At 38.9% G+C, this 22,121-nt stretch overlaps 1 protein-coding gene and 1 pseudogene across 2 annotated transcripts in view; one reads left to right on the top strand and one right to left on the bottom strand.

The window, feature by feature from the left end:
* The window catches only part of MDFIC (MyoD family inhibitor domain containing), a 106,738-nt gene that overhangs the window by 71,857 nt on the left and 12,760 nt on the right, over nt 1-22,121 (top strand). For both annotated transcript variants that reach the window (XM_010587368.3, XM_064289793.1), the window contains exon 4: nt 2,444-2,719. In XM_010587368.3, the coding sequence (XP_010585670.1) occupies nt 2,444-2,719 (276 nt within the window). The remainder of the gene's footprint in view (nt 1-2,443; nt 2,720-22,121) is intronic.
* Nucleotides 14,312-21,270, bottom strand: LOC104845617 (E3 ubiquitin-protein ligase RBX1-like; annotated as a pseudogene).

Below are 22,121 nucleotides of genomic sequence, written 5' to 3'. Positions count from 1 at the left end.
AAACCATAAACAGAAAGGAAGACTAACTGAAACAGCAGTTTTAGATTTAAAAATTCTAAGAAATTATAGAGTAAAATTTGTATCATAAATTTTTCTTGCTTTTGCTGAGATGGTATGATTAATAGCTTTACTTATCTATACATGCAAGGTAGAGGGTGATTTTTAGTAATAATCTCATCACTTAACCAATGTAAACAGATTAATTTTGGGGAGGGGGGCAGGGCAGGGTTCTTAGCTGCAAAAAACCAGAATCCTTCCTGGCTAATTTAAATAGAAAATAAATTTATTAGCAACACATAGGATCCCCTAGATCTCAACAGCCAAGGATTGTCCCCATTAGTGGGACTTCTCTAATGATAGCCCCTCTACCACACCACTGCTTGGGAGCGGACACCGGAAGCTTCACCCCACTGCCAAGACCAGCAAACGCCTTCTCCACTGCCCATGTTAAGAAGATCACCTTCCTGGTATATTGATCTTGCTGAATTAATACAGTTTTTCAGAATTATAATCTCTTAGATTTTTCTCCAGACCATTGAAATCATGGGCACATCTCAAAAAATTTTTCTCTTCCTTTCCAGGACTCTGACCTGTTCTTTTTCTTGTTTACTGTTTTCCCCAGGACCTATAGTGTAGCATTGCATAAGAAGGGTGAAGGTGGGCATTCATTTCTTGGTCCTGACCAAAATCGGGGTACTTCTGAAATATTAATGTTTAATTTTGGTAGATACTTTTTTTTTTTTTAATCCAACTAAGGAAACCAAAATCAACCCATTGCTTTTGAGTCAATCCTGACTCATAGTGACCCTGTACGGCAGAGTAGAACTGCCCTAAAGGGTTTCCAAGGAGTGCCTGGTAGATTTGAACTGCTGAACTTTTGGTTACTAGCTGCAGCTCTTAACCACTGCGCCACTAGAATGCCCACATAAAGAAGTTCCCTTCTAGTCCCAACTTTTCACGATTGGATTATTTTTAAATCATATTAAAGAATAAACATAGAAAAGATTTTCTTTTCCAGGATTTAAAATGGAATTATTTTTGAAAGTGTGTTCTTCTATATGCTGTTGAGCTTCAAATACCTGAATTCATTGCTCCTTTCTTTTTATCTCGAAAGATTTCAAAAATTGAGTAATTTTTCATTGCCAGGGGTATTTAGGTAATATTGTTGTGTTTATAGCACCCAGAAGAGGGCCTGGCACAAAGAAAACCACCAATGCTTGCTGGATGAGTGTTGAATTACTTTTTCAGGTTTCCAATTTAAATTTTCTTTTAAAAAAAGCATTCCTCTGCTGTTGTTATATCCCTCGCTCAAAGTTACCTTTGACAATCCAGCTTCAATTTTTTCCTTTTGTAATTATTAATTATGCTTTCTCTATGTCCATACTAGGTTTGATGTCCATACTAAGGAGCCCTAGCAGCAAAGCAGTTAAGTGCTTGGCTGCTAACTAAAAAGTCGGCGTTTTGAACCTACCCAGAGACTTCTGGGGAGAAAGAACTGGCGATCTGCTCCCATAAAGATTACAGCCTACAAAACCCTATGGGACAGTTCTGCTCTTTCCTATAGGGTTGTTATGAATTGAAATCAGTTCCACAGCACCTAACAACAGCAGTGTCCATATTTGTTAGAAAAAACCCACCTAGTAATACAGTGACATTTTGAGACCTGGAACTTGACAGGACTGCCTTCTTTTTCTGGGTCTCTCAAGTTGTCTGCCTTTGACAGAGTGTAGTCTGACCACTTTTCTAGCATTCATTTTAGTGGAAAATGTTTTCGTTTTCCTTCTCTGACAGGTTTCTACCTTATACAGTCTTAGTCATCTAGTGCTGCATAACAGAAATACCACAAATAGATGGCTTTAACAAAGAGAAGTTTATTTCTTTACAGTAAAAAAAAGTAGGCTAAAAATCCAAATTCAGGGCGTCAGCTCCAGGCTTTCTGTTTCTGTTGGCCTTCTTATCAATCTTAGCCCCCCCTCTGACCCCTCCCAGACTAGGAGCTTCTTCTCTGCACACGGATGCGCTCTGTTCACGGCACTGCTTTCTTGGTGGTATGAAGTCTCCTGTCCCTCTGCTAGCTTCCCTTTCCTTTTTATCTCTTGAGAGGTAAAAGGTGGCACAGGAAAAACTCCCTTTACATTGGGTCAGGAATGTGACCTGGTAAGGGTGTTACAATCCCACCCTAATCCTCTTTAACATAAAATTACAATCACAAAATGGAGGACAACCACACAACACTGGGAATCATGGCCTAACCAAGTTGATACATACATTTTTGGGGGGATATAATTCAATTCATGACACACAAGTTCCGGTTTTCACAGGTTTTACTGTATTTTCTTTTTCTCTTCTTCATTTTTACTATCATGGTTAAAATCCAAAAAAAAAAAAAAAACTGTTACTGAATGTATTTAACTGAATACATTTTTCCTGTTTTTCAATTTAGCCCAACCTCAGCGCTTGCCCCTGCTTCAAACTTCAGCACAGGAGTCGAGTGAGGAGGAAATAAGCAAGATAAAAAACGGCCACACAAGTCTGAGCAATGGGAATGGAATTCACCATGGGGTCAAACATGTATCTGCAGACAATCACAAGCTTTCCGCACCCGTTTCTGAAAAAATGCATAGAAAAATTCAGTCCAGCTTGTCTGTGAACAGTGATATCAGTAAGAAGAGTAAAGTAAATGCCGTCTTTTCCCAAAAGACAGGCTCTTCGCCTGAAGGTAAGTTTGCTATATGTGCATATTTTCTTGAAGCTGATGTAAAATCATATTTACTAGTAATTATTTGATGAAGTAAACATCATTGAAGAATCTTGCTTATATTTAGACGAACAGGAATTTTGATAAAATGCAACTTACCTTCCCCAAAGGAAAGCATAGGATAGAAAAGAGCCCTGGCTGCTGACATCCGGCTTTTAGATATCATCTTCTAGAGTGAATTGTCATTACTTTAAATATAACTGCTAGTAACTTCTTTTTTTAATGCCATATTTAAAAATATGAATCCAACATTTTGTTGGCGTATATGATTGTGTGAGAGTATTTTTCCTTCCCTGATGCGGTATGCTATTCTATGGTTCAAAGTGAAGACTACTGGCTTGTATTTTTGTCTTGCAAATTGGTTCTTAAATACACAAAGCTAAAACTGGAAAAAGACTTGGAAATTTTCATGCTCTTGCCAGAGAGTAGGCCAGGTGATCTCTGTTGCTTGACCGACCAGCATCTTGCAGCCACTATGCTGCCACCCCCACTCCCCCGTCAGCCCTGTCCACGGCTGGATTCTAGATTCCAAGCTCTCCGTGGTCTGTCCATTAGCGCCTCCCTTAGACACACTTGGCTGTGATCTCAGCTCACGGGAGCTAGTTATTACTTCATCCATTTCAACCTAATCCTATTCTTGGCCTGGCTGATGCCAGATTAAATGCTATGAACCTGACGAAGTTCTTCTTTATTATAAAACATACCCATGTGATGACAGTTAGTCTGCAGCTTCCTTTTATATGGTTCGTTGTCTGTATTAAAAGCCTCCTCTCATATTTAAGGTCCCAGATTTTCACTAGTGTATTCATATTCCTCTCCTCTATCTCTCCCTGCCCTTTAACAATTCTGAGTATTTAAAAACTCAAATCTGCTATATACCTGTAGATAGATAGATAATTTTTTCCTTAATCCCTTTACCTTCTTGTTTTAATTGCCCTGAAGTCTTAAATAAGGGAAATTCTGTGAGATGCCTCTGTGAAGCTGGCCGTGCTTATTCATAGAGATAAATTGAGCTGTAAATAGGAAATTGTGTGGAGAGTTACCGGTAATGAATAGAGGAAAGGATATTACATTTCGGCTACAGGTGTCTCAAACTCAACTGAGGTAAAAGCGTTAGGTTGGATCAAATGATATGTTAATAAATAGTCTGCATAGTTCTAGGTCAGTGACACTACTTTCCAAACTAATTAGATTGAAAAGGACATGATTGACACTTTAAAATGAGTTTGACATGTAAGCTGTATGGTCATCTCAGGAGCGTAGGTAGGCTCTTAACTAAACGGTCTCTCCAAGGAGTTGGGAAGGCAATGCAATTTTCTTTAGAGGCTCTTGGCTTCTAGGTGACTGGGTGAAATAATGCAAGTGAAATCTACTTGTTTTATACATTTGAATTTACTTATTACACCCCTAACCTCTTGTTTTCCATTGCATGTTTACTCGTTTTAATGTTAGAGAATGGTAGCATTTGCATATGAATCCAACTTGAAGTAGTTTATGGAATCTTTATAAAAATTTCCATTATTTTCTTACTTTAATGCTATGTCTGAGTGCAGCTTTATAAATAACATGAAAGAGGACAAAAATTAAGAGTACACCAGTGAGATACAGTTCTCCGCTCTTCCTCTTTCTCTCCCCCCATTCTCTCTCCCTCCCCGTGTCCCTCTAGTCACACACATACACTTGCACTTGTGACAGACCATAGATCTGATGAGGGAAGTCCCACATAGCCCTACTCCTATCACAAAAACTGCCCCAATTCAGCTGGGGACATGGGAAGTGCGTCCTATCCACAGTGCTGCTACTAGGCTATAGAATTTCGCCAATGGAGGTTTCTTTTACTGTGATTGCTTAAAATTCTGTTGTCCTATTTCATATTTCCTCAGAATTTTATCAAAATTATACTGCGTCATGTTTTTTTGCTGCTATTTAAGGTCGTGCCATAAAATTTTGTTGTTTCTTCTGACTTTTAGTTTTGAAGTTTACTTTCTGGCAGCGGTCTGTAATGAGCAAAAAACACTAAGCTGGTAGACAGCTAACTGGGGGATTTGAGTTTCTCTGGGCCTGATCTTTCTGCAAAATGAAGGGTTTATATTAGATGAACTTCAAAGTTTGGTTTGGCTCCGAGATTCTGCAATTCCCTTTTTACAGCAAAACTGCTTCACTATCAGGAAAGGTCTCTCGCTGTACAGAACATGTGATCCCTGGTTGAGGAGAAGTCTAAAATTTGCTGAGCAGAACAGGTCAACATTAGAAATGGTTTTGGTGAACAAGGATAGCATCTGGGTGACGCCAGTGGTTAAGTGCTCGGCTACTAACTGAAAGGCTGGCGTTTCAAATCCACCCAGAGGCACCTCGGAAGCCCTGTCGATCTACTTCTAAAAAATCAGCCATTGAAAATCCCATGGAGTACATTTGTACTCTGACACACACAGGGTTGCCATGAGTCAGAATCCACTGGACAGCACGTGTTTGATATATGAGAATAGTAGGTCTTGGACAAGAATGATTTGTTACACAAATAAAAACAGATAGGAGTTACTTTTTTTTTTTTTTTTAAGCAATAATAATAGGAGGATTTGATGGCTAACTTCTCAGTTTTTTCTTTTTCTTTCATATTTTTCTTAAGTCTACATCATTTATTCCTGGACTTCTGGCAGCAAACTGAGCAAACAACAAAATAATATTAACTGAAAAACCTCAAAAACAACTCACTCTGCCTGGCTGGATGATGTATAGTTTTTCTGGGTACACAGTGCTTGTGTTTGTGATTTTTATATTGCACATCAGTAATATTGACAAGTTAGACAGATATTTTTCTGGTTCAGATGATGGGATTAAATATTTAAATATTTCATACTGTTCCATTAAGAGTGCTAAGGGCCTTTCTGCTGCCCAAGCTTGGGAAACACTACTAAGACGTGGGCCATTGCTTAAGTAGAAGTAAGGATTGAACAAGCCACATGACTGAGTTTGCAGGATGACAGATGTTTTAGCATGTGTTTCACTGTGGGTTATCTAAACCTGAGTGCAAATCGTCATACCATCATCACAGTCTCTTTTGAAGCTACATTGATGCACGTGGAGAGTGTCTTCAGTGCACCAGGCACTGTTCTACCTCCTCACTCACGTGAACTCGTTCAGTCCTCCCAACAACACTGTAATTCTCTTAAACCTAACTCTTAACTCTATGTAATTACCTAATTTTAGGTGAGGAAACTGAGGAACAAAGAGTTAAGTGAACCAACTGAAGTCAGTTGGTACATGTCAGAATTGAGATTCAAGCCCAGACAGTCTGGCTCCAGAATCCATGTTCTTAACCACTGTGCTATTTTGCCTTATTAAAGTTCTCTGAGAAAAACAGTAATTTACTGGCCAGTCTGATGTCACAGTGGATGCTGATGGTGTTACAACTGTAGGTAGACAGGAAACCTTCCTATCGATATACATTTCCCTTCTTGAAGCCCTTCCTACTAAAATTTCAAGAAGAGTTTTTACACCTGTGCTCTGTGTCAGTGATCCTACCACGCTAGACTATAAATTCCTTAAAAGACTAGAGGGTCTGAGTCACCGTCTTTTTGTTTTTTTTTTTTTTTTAAATGTCCAGTGGCTCCCAGCACAATAGCTTTGTAGAATTTCCAGTGAGTTAATAAATGATCGTGTTGTATTCCAAACCACTTTATCCTCTTCTTCCTTGAAACTAGCGTGGGAAAAGAAAAGTGTGTTCAGATTCATTAAAAAGTGCTCTTTCCAAAAGTTCATTTTATGCAATAGAGGGAAGAAAATGCCCATGTGGGAAAATGTTGTACATTTTATTTAAAGGTTATTAAATTAGTAGATTTCTACTTGTTTTGTATAATTAAATATTTTCATACATACTTTAGTTTTCTGATTGCATCACCCAGGTAGAGAATTTTAAGACTAAATGTTTAAGATTCTTGACCTTTGAAATAATTATAGTGTAATTTAGTATCATATAATATTCAAATTGCCAAGGGTTTTCATGAAACTCTAGTACGTTTTTCTTATCATAGGAATGATAAATCCTAATGTATTTTAGGTGTGCCAGTTATAGTTACATATTTTTGAAAAAATTAAGTTTCAACCAAGATATTTTTGAAAGATATTTTATACTTTTCAGAAGTATTTGATATTATGGATTTAGTATTTATAGAGAAATGCACTTCCAATCCTAGCATCTGCTTGATCATAAATGCCTAACAAGACAGTCAAGAGTGTTGTATACCTTGCAGTAGCAAGAATCAGTCTCATATTTAATCACATAAAAACAGTATAGACTAGTGATTAGGGCACAGACCCTGGTGCCAGACTGCTTGGGTTCAAATACTGGCTTTATCATTTTTACAAATGTTGGCTGAACAGTGTTGTGTCCTTGGGAAAGTTACTTAATCTCTTTGTGCCTCAGTGTTTCATCTGTGAAATGGGGATATTATTAGCACCTACTTGGTAGGATTATTGTGAAGATGAGTTGAGTTGATACTGCATACTGCTTATAACATAGCCTGGCACAGATGAAGTGTTCTCTACATCTTAGCTGCTGTTATCATCATCATTACTAAGGAGCACTGAAGAGTGAGGAATGCTAGCTTCCTGGAGAAGGCAATGCCTGATGGATATCCCAAAGATAAGGAACAGTTAGTTAGGTTAGGGGGTTGAGAGTAAAGGGAGGCATTTTAGGCTGAAGGGGTCAAGTGAATTGATGTGTTTTGTTCAGAGAGCCATTAACAGTTTGCTGAGAAGCTGAATTATGAAAGATGAGAATGGAAGAATAGGAAAGGACCAATCCAGAGACCACCTTGGATGCCCTGCACTTCTGGGGTATGGCCCAGATTATATTGTTTCTCTGATGGGCATCATCTTATATACAGTATATACTACTTTGAAAATTATATATTCTCTTCTCCCCGTAATGGAAAAATATCATAGTTAAAGTTATATAAAACCAGGTGCCCTCTCACCTGCCGTGAATACTGGCAATATTAAGCACCTGGCTCTGATTGTCTTTACACACTTGCATTTTGTTGTTGTTTGGTGCCTTTGAGTCAATTCTGACTCATAGCAGACAGAGTAGAACTGCCCCCTAGGATTTTCTTGGCCATAAGCTTTATGGAAGCAGATTGCTAAGTCTCTTCTCCCTCGAAGCCACTGGGTGGGTTTGAACCTCCAACCTTTCAGTTAGCAGCCAAGCACTTAACTGTTGAACCACCACAGCTCCTGAGTAACAAACTATTACCAAAAATAAAGTGATGAACTTGTTTCAGACTTGTTGAGCTTGGGATACTAACACTCTCACTGAGAGGCATTTGAACCTGTCGATGGACTTAAGCCAAGTACTTATTTTACTGGTCCTCTCCACTTCCCCTTCTTTCAACTATTCTTTTACCTCTGGGAACTTTCTCCGTCTCCCATTTAGATCCCTCCTTCCTCCCTATCATGGTCGGTTTTTTCTTGCATTCATAGCATAGCAGTCTCTTACAACAGCGTATCAGGAGAGTAGGACATACTCTCACCAATATGAAGAACACAGCTATGCTTCTCTGGGAAACAGTCTAAGTGGGGCACAGCCTTCAAGGGGATGAGAAGGATGGTTTGAAAAGCCTACTGGTGATTCAGATACGCCCTGCCCTCTCTTTTTCTTGAGAACCCTGGTAAAATGGTGAAAGTATTTTTACTTGACCTCGTTACCTCCCCTTCACCTCCCTCTTCATTACCTACAAAGCCTAACCCAACTCCTTTCACTGGAAGTTGTGGTTTTACTACATTCTTAGAGGTCCCTACACACATGGTTATGCAATACATCTAAATACCTTTGCATGTTTTCTCCCCACAGCTTCCAGTGTTCTCATAGCTTTCTTTACTTTCTTGACCTCTACACATTTTCCCAGCACTCATATCAAGTTTCATTTCCTGATGCTCCAATTTGGGCTAACTACTCCTCCTCCTATGGGTCCCCACAGCATCCCCCACATACAAAGTTATGTTGAAGTTTATCTGTTTTACCATCTGTCTTCTGGCATTCTAATGTAATCTTGTTAAAGACAAAGACTGTCTTACTTGTCTACTTGTCTTTTAATTTCCAGTAGCCAGCCCAATGCTGGCTTATAATATGAGTTCATTAAATGTTGAAGTGAGTACAGAGTATAAACTGGGGGACATGGGTACTTGTTCTTTAATATTCCATAAACATTGTGGTAGAAACCTCAAGAATGGTTAAAAGCCTCAAGGGAGAGACTATGGAGAGATAAAAAGGATTTCAAATGGTTAAAACTCAGGAAATACTCATGTTTGGGCTAAAAGAGGAGCCCTGGTGGCACAGTGGTTAAGAGTCTGGCTGCTAACCAAAAGGCCAGCAGTTCAAATCTACCAGCCACTCCTTGGAAACACTATGGGGCAGTTCTACTCTGTCCTATAGGGTTGCTATGAGTTGGAATTGACTTAATGGCAACAGGTTTGGTTTTTTGTTTTTGGGGGGGCCTAAGAAAAATTGAAAGAGACCCAGCAGGACTGGAACCCAGAGCTCTTGCCTCCCAACCTCAAGTTTTCTCATTTTTCCATATGGTTTTCAGACAGCTAAAACCAAAAAACCATGCCCATTGCCATCAAGTCGATTCTGACTCATGGCAACCCCATGTGTTACAGAATAGAACTCCTCCATAGGGTTTTCTTGGCTGTAATTTTTATAGAAATAGTTCACCAGGGCTTTTCTTCTGCAGAGCCTCTGGGTGGGTTTGAACTGCCAACCTTTAGTTTAGCAGTTGATTGCAAACTCTTGTGCCACCCCGGGACATACACATTCCAAAATCCTAAAACCAGAAAAAAAAAAAAAAAAAAAACTAGAGAGATGTAATTGAAACTCTCAGTTTCAGTAGTATAAAATCTTATATTCATTTTTTTCCCATAAAATCTTAACTAGTTTTGCCTATAATTATAGAAGTACTGGTATTTTAGTGGAAGAATGATAATAGGACTTTATGATGTAACTATAGTGTTATAATCAGAGCTTCCAGAAACAAATCAGAGCCTGTGAGTTTGGCAGAATATCTCACTGCATTCCTCAAAATACTTAATTTGCTTGGATGATATTTTGTTTTGTTTTGTTCTGTTCTGTTTTCTCAGGCACAGAGCCTTGTTCCGTGTCCGAATAATGGTGTGGGAGAAAGGTTTAGAATTCTGCTTTCCAAAGCAATAGTTGCCAGTCCATTGGAAAAGAGGATTTTAATAAATTTCACTGCTCAGCCAGCACACTAAATGCAACAACAAGGGAGATGTGTGTGTGCGTGTGTGTGTATGTGTGTGTGAGTGAATGAGAAGGGCAAACATGAGAGATGACTATGTTCAAGAATAACTCATTTTGCACATATAAATCATTGCTTTTTGTTCACTTGAAATATTTAATCAGCTGCTGTTAAAAACTGGAGACATTTGCCTATCAGAAGTACTCGTAAAGGGAAGATACTTCTCTACTCTAGGACTAAAAGTAGACATTTAAATACTTCTTTAGAGGGTGAGAGAATAGATTAACTCTGTTATTTGTGATCTATAGTAATTATTTTCATACCCATCCATTTGATAGAGAAGCAATGAAGAGATTTTACAAGGGTCTGTAATATGTACATAATTTAACCTTTAAAAGGTAGAGATGCCTCAAAATGTGCCTCAAATCTCAGAGGTCTGTTCTGATAATAGCTGAAGTTTTTGCAAGTTGTCTGAGTAGATAGAAGCTGTCAGCTCTGTATGGACCCCCTCTCTGCTTTGGTTTTGTAGACAAGCTATCTCTTGCCCTGCTCTTCCAATTTAAATTAGTTTAGCATTCACTCAGGAGTTGGGTGGGGAGGAAATGAAACAATAGAGATATGGATAGATTGGCCAGGAAGCTTTAGGGTGTGGAGTTGTGAGGTGAGACTATTTAGAAACGTTTCAAAATAATAAGCTAAATGGGAAGAATTGAATAAATGTTATAACCCTACCACGTTGTTAATTTTTTTATAGAGTGATGAAACATTTAAGTAGTGTTTGTATTAGGTCAGATGGCGATAAGCAGATACAGTAACCAGCCCTCTCTAGGATAGAAGTTTGTTTTCAATCCAAGAGTTGTGTAAAGTGCGGGCTGTGGAATATCTGGATTTCTTCAGGGGTTCAGGATTGAGTAAGGGACCATGGCACAGGGCTAAAGCTGGGTATACCTGGGACCGCAGTTAGATATACAACCTAGGCAAGACTGTCATTAATATTCTCATTCAGTTAGTTGGGAAAATGAACAATTAGGAGATGAGGAGGAATAGCTGAATGTAGTACAGGGCTGATCACGAGTTTCAAATGATGAGAACACAATCCAAGTAGAGTTCCAAAATGCATTTGGAGTTATAAAACTGGAGCTTGGGAGAAGGAGTTAAAGCCAGATATACTCATTTATATTTGTTCTCTTACAAGGAATATTTAACTGTGAATCTGGATAAGTTTTCATAAGTTGAGATTTAAGAGGCAAGTCAGATGGCTGAGAACTGAGTGACTCAGGGATCACGGGATGCTGGCCAGTTTAATGGAGTAGTGTGTGAGTTCAGCTTGAGTGCTTGGGAGACAATCCCATGGAAAAGTTCAGACTTCCCTCCAGAGGTGATGTCAGATAGACAGATTGATGGAGTAAGGCCATGACACTGATACGGTAGCCTGGGGAAGAGGTCAGAGTGCAAAGGGAAGGAAGAGGAAGATTATCTGGCTGAGGAAATCAGTAAGAGAAATGAGAGGAGAAACAAACTGAAGAAGGTGATGTCCCAGGGACTGGAAGAGTCAGATGTGGGTTGTGGAATATGATGAAACACAACTGATGGTAACATTCTTGGAAAGGCCAGAGTTCAGGGTAGATGTGGGGATCTGGTTTTGTTTGTTTGTTTCGAGATGGGAAAGACTGGAGTATGTTTATATTTGGATGGAAAAGATTCAGGAGGGAGGGAAAGTTTGAAGCTATAGGAGGATAATGATACCTTCTTGACCAGCCAGCATATAGTTTCTTTAAAGCTTAAATTTAGAGTTCAATACACTGAGCCATGTGAATGCACATCCATTATCAAAGCTAGAGAATTGAGCCACCAGAGACACATTTACTGAATCGTTATCCTAGATCACTCCACTCTGTATGTGTGTGTCAACAGATTAATCTTACAAGCTTGTTGAGTAGCCTCTATGGGATAACTGGGTATGAGGAAATGTGCTCTTTGGTGATTAAAAAGCCTCTCTCAAGTTCTCACTCCCTCCTCATTCCATGTGCACTAATTGCATTCACTTTGAACGGAAGGCATTGGCAGTGCAGGCACGTACGGTTCTGAGTTTCAAATTTCTGACTTGTGTTTTGAACCACAAGTTGATAGCTTCTTATACTTTAGATTGATAACTCATCGCTTCAGAGTCAACTCTGATTCATAGCGACCCTACGTTGCAGAGTAGAACTGCCCCATAGGGTTTTCTAGGATGTAGTCTCTACTGAAGCAGTTTGCCACATCTTTCTCTCACAGAGGGGCTTGGAGATTCAAACTACGGACCTTTTAAACATAGTATTTCATATAAAAAAAGGAAAAACACAGATAAGTAAACAGTTAAAGAATTAGAAAAAGAGTGTAGGAAAGATGAGAAAGGAAACTGCTGCATAATCCAGAAAAATGGCAAAAAGTAGGTTAATTTTAAGGTGTATTTAAAGCAAACTTATATTTGAATGTGGTCTATTCTTCACTGAATGACTATCACAGCAAAAAGCTTGAAAATTAAGACCTCACCTATAATAAACTGGGGGGTTGATAATTGTGATGGTACCATACACAGTAATTCTGATCATTTTGGTGTCATGGACTTCTTTGAGAATCTGACAAAAATTATAGTTTCTCTTCCCCCAAGAACTCTATTCCTGAACTTGGCAGGTAAGTTTTTAAGATAAGTAGGAAGGGAATCCTGTTAGCACTTGTGTTATTCCTAGAGGTAGCCAAAGGTATTGAATTCCTTCAGACATCTCATTCTGAAACCCAGCATCTCTATGAACTGGACAGTGAATGTAATGCAAGTAATGCAGGGCCTAATGAAGCATTGCAAGGCTTTTGATTTTGCACCAAGTGATCTGGGAAGCCAGTGACAGGTTTTGAACAGGTGGCTGACACAATCTGACTTGGCCTGTTTAATTATCATCCTGCCTTTTGTGCTGAGAGTAGACTACAGGTATGCAAGGGCCAAAGAAGGGAGTCCTGCTGTGTGGCTATTGCAGTAATTCAGATGGGAGGTGATGGGTTTGGGTCAAGGTGGAGAAAGTGAAATGTTGTTGCAGATGGGTGTATTTTGAAGGTAGAGCAGCAGGATTTACTAATGGATGGGTGGGATTGCAGTGCGAGAGAAAGATAGGGGTTAAGGACAGTCCCAAGTTTTTTTGGCCTAAGCAGTTGAAAGTATGCAGTTGCCAGTAACTGAAATGGGGAGATTGTGGGAAGAATGGGTTTATGGATGAAGATTAAGAGTTTGGCTTTGAACCTGTTGGGTTTGAGATGCCCATATATCCAAATGGTGCTGTGAGACTGGTGGTTAGATATGGGATCCTGGAGTTCAGAGGAAACATCTGCAGTCTGAGACACAGAAGGTACAGTGAATGCAATCATCTAGGGCAGAGGCCTTCAATCTGGCATCTGGATATTTGGAGTAAAACCTCTGGGCAAAAGAAATAAGAAGTAAATACTATTTTGGGCCTTACCCCCCGAAATTCTCAATCATTTGGAATTGAGTGGGGTCAAGGCATCAGCATTCTTTAGACGTTCCCCATGTGATCCTGATAGGCTTCCAGGGTTAAGATCTACTACCCAGGAGGGAGATAGAGTGGAGTACTCCAAAAACTGAGCTTTGGACCACCCCAATATGTAGAGGTCAGAAAATGAAAAGGAACCATGAGAACAGTGAGGATGAGTAGCAGCTGATGGAGAAGGAGCCAGTAAAGAGGAGCAGCTTGTTAAGAAAGTGTTTCACCAAGTGAAAGAAGTGTTTCAAGATAGGAGTAATCATGTGTCAAGTACAACTGAGAGTCAAGTAAGATCAGTGAAAAGTGATTGCTGAAATTGTCATGTGGAAGTCATTGGTAATCTTCTAATTTTGGTGCCGTGGGTAAAAGTCTGATTGAAGTGGGTTCTAGAGAGAATAAAAAAAAATAGGAAGAGAGAAATTGAAGATTGAAAGTCTAGGCTACTCTGTTGAAGGAGTGTTTCTGAAGTGGGCAAGAGGGGAGGGGATCCATTGTAAACTGTCTTGATGTGCTTATTTATATACATCTTAACCTCCCTCCTGGATTTTGGATCATTACAAGAAAGGGGTCATGCTTTGAGAACATTATCTCTTTTTTAGACTTCAACCAGACTTTATTTGGCATAGAATACAATATGGCTGCATGAACAGCAAACTAAAAATACAAAGCAGAAAAGACATGGTTCTATCTTATTTATAATTAAGTAACAGAAGGGCAAGTCATTAAATGAATAACAAAACAGTTAAGCTTGGTAGAAGAATTCACTTTTTCTACTGTCCATACTTTTGAAATTCTCACTCTCTGTTGTCCAGTGGACACACCTGCCGTGTTTTGAGCCAGCAAGAGATGCAGTGGGAATGAAAAGCATGGTTACTGAGTCCCCAGGCAATGGTACACTCTTCTGAAGTAGCAGATGCCTGGTTAGCTTGACCTTCTATGCAGTGATCCATAATGTGGTCTCTGCAGATGGCACAGTTATCAACCACAACATCCAGGCACAGAGGGCTACCGCATTCCACTTTTTCACTTCAAAGTGCTCCTCGCCTGCACTGCTGTTGGTGCAGCTCAGGGTATCCATATCTATCGCAGCCACCATTTTTTGAGAACATTATCTTTTACAGTGTCTGCTTCAGTATGGTACCTTAGGCATCAAAGGCACTTTCTATTTATTTCAGCAGAAATTGTTTAAGTGACCTAAAGGATTTGACACAGTAAATTTATAGCTTTGGAAACCTTCCATCTAAGAAAATATTTTATCATTTGGAATGATGTTAAATGTGCTAAAAGTTTCCATTCATTTTGAAAGGATTTCAAAAAATTATTTCATAGTTACAATAATAGCACAGACACTGCATAATACTACAATTCAAAGGAGGAAGTTTTTGGGAAAAGATACAGAATAGGCAGGATGTTTTGAATCTTCTGACAAAAACTGGCTCATGACTCATGAGTCTCTTGCAGTTTATAAAGAGTATACAGAGAGAAAAATAGTATGAGAATGTTTTTCATTGAATATAATTTTTATCTTAAAATATTTGAGTGAACCACATACAGTAAAAGTTGATCTTAGATACTTACAACAAATAAAAACATTATGTTTTGTATTTCACTTTAGCCTAAATTTTACCACCTTAGCTAAAGTATTTCACCCTTAGGAATTAAGTTCCATTTTAGAGGGTAGTGGAGTAAACGTATTTAAATCAGCTGTTGAACTAAAGAAATATACTGATGTGATACATACCCTGGTGGTGTAGTGGTTAAGTGCTACAGCTGCTAACTAAAAGGTCAGCAGCTCAAATCTACTAGACGCCCTCCTTCGAAACTCTATGGGGCCCTTCTACTCTGTCCTATAGGATCACTGTGAGTCAGAATTAACTCGACAGCAATGGCTTTGCGTTTTTTGGTTACATACCTTTAATTCATATCTGGATGCTGTGTGGTCTGCTTATTGGCAATCTGGAGGAAGGGGAAAGTATAATGTTAAGCCTAGGCAGGCTGGATTATATTCATGTTTATTTTTAACTAAAACTTTATGATGCTGTGTTCTCTATTTTTTATTGTTGTCTTTCGTGCCTTCATCTTAAATATCCTGATTGTTTTTTTGTTTTGTTTTTTCCCTACATGGGGTTGCCATGGGTCTAAACCAGCTAGACGGCAACTGTTGGAGTCCCTGGGTAGGGCAAACGGTTAATGCACTCAGCTGCAAAGGTTGGCAGTCCAGGTCCATCAGAGGCACCTCGAAAGAAAGGCCCGGTGATCTATTTCTGAGAAATCAGCCATAAAATCCTGTAGAGCACAGTTCTACTCTGACACTCATGGGGTTGCTATGAGTCGGAATCGACTAGACAGTAACTGGTTTTAGTGTTTCATTACTACATTCTTTTGAGGCATAAGTCGCCAAAATTTAATTTTGGGGAAATTAACCTTGAACATGGACTTTTTAAAAAAGAAGAGAAGATTCTGTAGGAACAGGAACCAAAGGATGTCGCCTAGCCTAGGGCTATGTCTGTTTTTCATTAGTCAAAGGCGCTTCCATCTTTAAAGATCTGTCCTGCAAGTCCAGAGTTTTGGTGTCTCCTTTTGGTTGTTATTTCATAGTACATCCTTCTGTCTGTCAGTCTCCCTCTCTCTTTTTCTCTTCCCACCTCTCTCCCTCATTTCTCATTCTTTCCTCCTCTTCTTTGGTTCTTTTTCTTACTTTCTTCCCCACCCCCCTCTTTATCCTCTTTCAATTAGAATGACTTCTAATCTTTTAGTTAGATTGTAATTTAGAGGAAGGAAAGATGGTGATGATTCATGACATTTTCAATAACGTTTTATCCTCTTTTCAGGTAGTTTTAGTCTTAGTCTGTTAAGTCTGTGAGTGTGGCTACACAGCTTTAAAAAAAAGAGCTCCAACATTTCCATATAGGACCCAAGACTTTTTCAACAATGATTTTTTCCCCTAGATTGAATAAGAGTCTCATATTTGAATTGATTTTTTTCAGAATATATATTTAGCTATTTATTGTTGTTATTGTTAAATACATTCCCGGTGACCCTGCCTGACTCCCAAATGAAATTGAAGTAATATAGAAATAGTAGTTTCTCTCAGAAGTATTTTCAATAACTTTAATACCTGCATGTAGCATTAAAATATTATAGTTTTGAGAACCTTTTATAATTAATATTTATAACTCTCAGCTAAAACAATATGAAATAGGATAGAGGGGAGTCCATGCTATACACTTGTTAAATTTATGAACAACTCTTACAAAGTGAGATATTCTTAAATTCAACTTAAGATTTAAGTTGAATTCAGTAGGAAACTATTTGAAAGATTCACCTCTGGTCCTCCAGCTTTAGCTTTGAGGGTTCCCGACTTGGATGAGGAAAAAAAAGATACAGCTTTAATTTTACTAACCTCTAAACTCTACATGAAATTTAGGCTTAAGCTCAATTATCAACGTAGGCAGCAGACTTCCGTGGCATTAGTAGTCCCTGTGACTTTGATATTTCCATATTATGATTATTGCAAAGATCTTGAAAAGTTGTTACGTTAATCGCTGCTTTAAAATTACAATAGTTACCAGATTACCACTAGATCTTATTATTAATGTGTTAATTAAGAAACATATATGTATTGTACCTCAATTTTTAATATTATAACTATTTCAGTGTAATTCATGTGCTTTGAAATCCTATGTATTTTATTTATTTAAAAATATTGTTTTGTGTTCATGACACATAAAAGCTGAGTCCCTCTAGCTCCCTTTGTAGCCTAAGTAATCTTTGAAGGAAAAAGAGAACAGCCAAGAAGAACCTATGGGGCAGTTCTGTTCTATCACATGGCTCCCTATGAGTTGGAATCAGTCAACCCAACAACACATATTGATCTGATAAGAATAAAGTAGGTATTGAAATTTCTACCTTAAAAGTTATTAGCCTATCATATTCCTGGAAACCCTGGTGGCATAGTAGTTAAAAGCTATGGCAGCTAACCAAAAGGTCATCAGTTTGAATCCACCAGGCGCTCCTTGGAAACTTTATGGGGCAGTCCTGCTCTGTCCTGTAGGGTTGGTATGAGTCGGAATCAACTCGATAGCAATGAGTTTTTTTTTTTAATCATATTCCTAAGTAACTCTTGTTTTGATATTGATATTTTAAAGACATACTTTTACCAATATACAATCAGCAATATCAGGATCCAGGAGAATGAAGAAAATTTACTTCATGTTTTCTACATGCCAGAATTTGGGGTATCTTAATCTGAATCTCTAAAAATAAGTACTGGAGAAAACAGGAAATGCCTTGAAGTTAACAACATAGTGAAGGATATTTTTCAGGGCTCTCAAGCAAATTTTTCAATAGAATCTTAATTGATATTCATCATAGCGTGGTCTCAGGCCACCTTTCCAAGCACAGGACACTGGTAATTTGTACCGGCTTCCTTACTTCTTGTATACTTGACCAGAGGGAAGATGGAAAGTGGTGGACATTCTCTCAAGTAAATGTAGAAGGCAATTAGAAGAATAGAACTGAACAATTTGCTCAGGGAAGTTAACCATGTTTTTCATTTTGAAGGAGAAAAAATATTCATACAAATAAATAGTAGTTGTCTCTTAGAAAATTGAGAAATCCAGGGACTTGTACAGAATGTAAATATTATTGAAAGAAAAGAGCAAAATGGATTAATATACTAGTTTTCCAAAGGCATATTAAACTTGCTTAAATTTCTACTCTGACTGCTCTTGGGAAATCAAACTGGAGGAACTGGACCTCTTGGGGAATAATATCCCTATAAAGTAACATAATTTAAAGTTGACACTGAAAGTTGAAGTTTATTTTTCTCCTAATAATTATGCTCAGTGAGGGATGCAGAAATTCATTTTGGAATGACAGAACAGTAGTTATTTTAGAGAGAACATTTCAACATCTGTAGTAGATATCTCCTAGAGAATGTGTTCTGTGGAGTGACAGGAAAATTTAGAGTAAAACCAAAAGTAATCTTTACCTCAGACCATACAAATGAATTGCATCGAGTGTACAGATATTTATTAAGGGTCTCCTGTGTGTCCAGCCCTGTGTGCTAGGTTCTGTAGGGGAGTCTCCTTCTGTTTTGTAGTCAAGTCAGAAATAAGTATGAATCTCTATTGGCTCCTGAACCCTGATGGACCATGCCACAAAAAAAAAGTATACATACACACACAGATATTCTTAGTAGAAATACAGCCAGAATTCTCCTTAAAAGTGAGGATGGTGAGACTTTGACTTGCTTACTTTGGATATGTCATCAGGAAAGACCAGTTGCTAGAAAAGGACATCATGATTGGTAAAGTGAAGAATTAGCAAAGGGGAAGGAGGCCCTTGGTGAGATGGATTGACTCAGTGACTGAAGCAATGGACACAAACACACCATCTATCATGAAGATGGTGCAAGACAGGAAAATGTTTCATTCTTTTATATATAAGGTCACTATGAGTCAGAGCTGACTTGACAGCAACTAAGAACAACAGTACATATATTATATATTGCCCCATTCCGGAATACATTTTCTTCCTTATCCAGATTTGGGTCTCTTGAAACCCCTAACTTGCTTGTTACCCTGTCATCCTGGTACACTTTCCTTTCAGAACCAAAAACCTAGCTCATCTTTTTAACTTTTGTCTATTCCAAGGACCTGAACACTACTCAGGAAAACTGGAAGACCATAAAAATTGATGCCACTACACGTGTGTACTCTCTGGCCTCAAATGGATTGTCAAAATCCCTTAGCAAATCTTCCCTATGTCCCTGATTCATTCAACAAATGATTATTGAGCACTTCCTGTGTGGTAGGCACTCTTGTTACTGGGATACAGCAGTGGACAATGCAGATGAACAGACCTGCCCTCTCCCATTTTCCACAGGGCTATTTCATATGGTTATTACTCTTTAAAGGAAGCACACCACAACTTTCCCTCACAGTCCACAGGAACAGAGGCCATCCAGCATCTCCTGAGGGTCTATCCACCCCTAGCCCCACCCACAAATTTACCTAAACTTCAACCCATTTTTACTGCCCTTTTCAAAGGAAGAGCTCTCTCTCTTCCTTTTCGGCTTGCACCCTGTTACATGGATCCTGCAATCCATTTACTCCATGGAATATCCCTTTCCATCTGCGTTTTAGCCCTTTCCTAAGATGAATAAACATATGCAAGTCTTTCTAAAAATGTATGTGTTGCGTATGTGTGTGTCTGTGTGTATATGTCCTCTTTGACTCTGTATCCCTTTGGAGTTTTCTCTCAGGTTTTCTCTTCCCTTCTGTCTTAGTCATCTGGTGCCGCTATAGCGGAAATACCACAAGTGGATGGCTTTAACAAAGAGAAATTTATTTTCTCACAGTCTGGAAGGCTAGAAGTCCAAATTCAGGGCGTCAGCTGCAGGGAAAGGCTTTCTCTCTCTGTCAGCTTTGGAGGAAAGTCCTTCTCATCAATCTTCCCCAGGACTAGGAGCTTCTCTGTACAGGAACCCTGGGTCCAAAGGACGGGCCCTACTCCTAGTGCTTCTTTCTCGGTGGTGTGAAGTGCCTAACTCTCTGCTTGTTTCCCTTTTATCTCTTGAGAGATAAAAGATGGTACAGGCCACACCCCAGGGAAACTCGCTTTACATTGGATCAGGGATGTGACCTGGTACAATCCCACCCTAATCCTCTTTAACATAAAATTACAACCACAAAATGGAGGACAACCACAGAATACTGGGAACCATGGCCTAACCAAGTTAATACACACATTTTCAGGGGGACATAATTCAATCCATGACACCCTCACAGATAAATTTCTTGAGAGGATACCTGCATTTGTGGTCTTTACTTCCTCACTTTGCAATCACTCAGCCCACTGCCAATCATTTCCATTCTAATGACATCACTGAAATTTCTCTGACTAAACTGAGCATCTGACAGCCTCTCCTTGAAATACTATTTCCTCTAGCTTCCCCGACATCCCCTTCTCCTGGAGTTTCTACTCCCATTAGTCTCCTGTGCCTACTCCTCTTCCTCAGTCCTAAAATATTAGTGTTCCTTTGTGATCCTTCTCTTTTCACTCTGTACATTCTCTTCAGGCAATTTAGTAGTTTTACTCATTATTAGAGCTTCAACTACTGCCTGACTCTGTAGCCCAGATCTAAGTAACTCCCAAGCTCTAGACCAGTATCTCCAGTTGCCTCTTGGACATCGCTTTCTGAGTATCCTCAGACTTAACATGTCTCACATTCAATATGTTTTAAAACCAAACTCTTTATCTTCCTATTATTTCTTCCCTTGGCAAGTGACTCCTGAAATAAGGGAGCCACACTTGACTCTTCCCTTTTCATAACTGTTCATCCAGTGTCTTATCAGCTTGTGCTCCTTCTACCTCCTTTATATTCCTGAAAGTCATCCTGCCTGATCCCACTGACACTATATTATTATCACTGCATGGTGCCCCTGTCTCCTTATTTCTTAAATGGAAAATTGAAGGCTTTCTGCCTCGTTCTCCCACCCCAACAGTATTGAACCACTTCCGTCTTTAAAGCTACCATATCCTTGCCTCTGTATTTTTGTATTAGCCTTCCCGTTGCCTGGAACCATCTACGCTTTCTCTTCATGTGACTTATGCTTCATCTTTAAAACATAACTCAGAAATCATCCTGACACCTTGCTTCACCTCACACACCCTCTTCCCAACCCCTCAGAGTTCCATCTTAAAGTCTGCACTGAATATTGCATATTCCTTCCATTTGTACCTCAGTTACCTCATCTGTAAAAGGGAGCCAATAACAGTATCTGCCTTATAAAATTGTTATGATAATTAAATGAATAAATATCTGCAAACTGCTTAGAGCAATACCTGGAACATAGAAAGCTCTGCATAACAGGTTGTTAAATAAAATAATAATAAAACATGGAGGCAATATATCTTGGTAATGAGGAGATAGGCTTTGGAGTCACACACACCAAGATTTGAATCTTGAAATTTCCTCTTAGTAGTTATGCACCTCAGGCCTGTTATTTAAACTTTTTGAATCTCTGGTTTCTCATCTAGAAAATGGCCCAATGCCCACCTTAAAGGATTATCCCCGATGAAGAGATAATGCCTCTGAGTCACTTACCATGTTAGCTTTTCTGCTCATCATTTGCTCCCTATACTATGGGTTCATCTCCATTGCAATAGTTACCACAGTGAACTGTAACTGTGTTTAACTAGACATTGTGTTTCTTGAGATTTGTCTCTGTAAGTAAGGTATCTGGTATGTAATGAGTGCTCAATGAATGTTTGTTGAAAGAATTCTTAACCACCAAGGTCTCTATCTGGGTTTCTGTGCTGATCAGGAATGAGGGCTATATTTACTCATTCAACTTTTTTCCACCTTCTATAAAATTACCACTTCTGTGGCTAATGCCATGTGACTCCAGCTCTTCTCTGGACCCAAGTGCAGTTTATGCTTTGACCATTTCCCTTTGTTCATATGAAGCCTACTTTATGGGCCACATTCAGCCTCTGCAACAAGGCACTCAGGGCCCATGTTTGTTTTCTAGGGCTATCATAACAAAGTACCACAACTAGGTCTGGCTTAAA

The sequence above is a fragment of the Loxodonta africana genome, chromosome 8, assembly GCF_030014295.1.
Source record: "Loxodonta africana isolate mLoxAfr1 chromosome 8, mLoxAfr1.hap2, whole genome shotgun sequence".
In the NCBI taxonomy this organism is placed as follows: Eukaryota; Metazoa; Chordata; class Mammalia; order Proboscidea; family Elephantidae; genus Loxodonta; species Loxodonta africana.
This window is presented reverse-complemented; position numbering and strand designations above follow the sequence as displayed.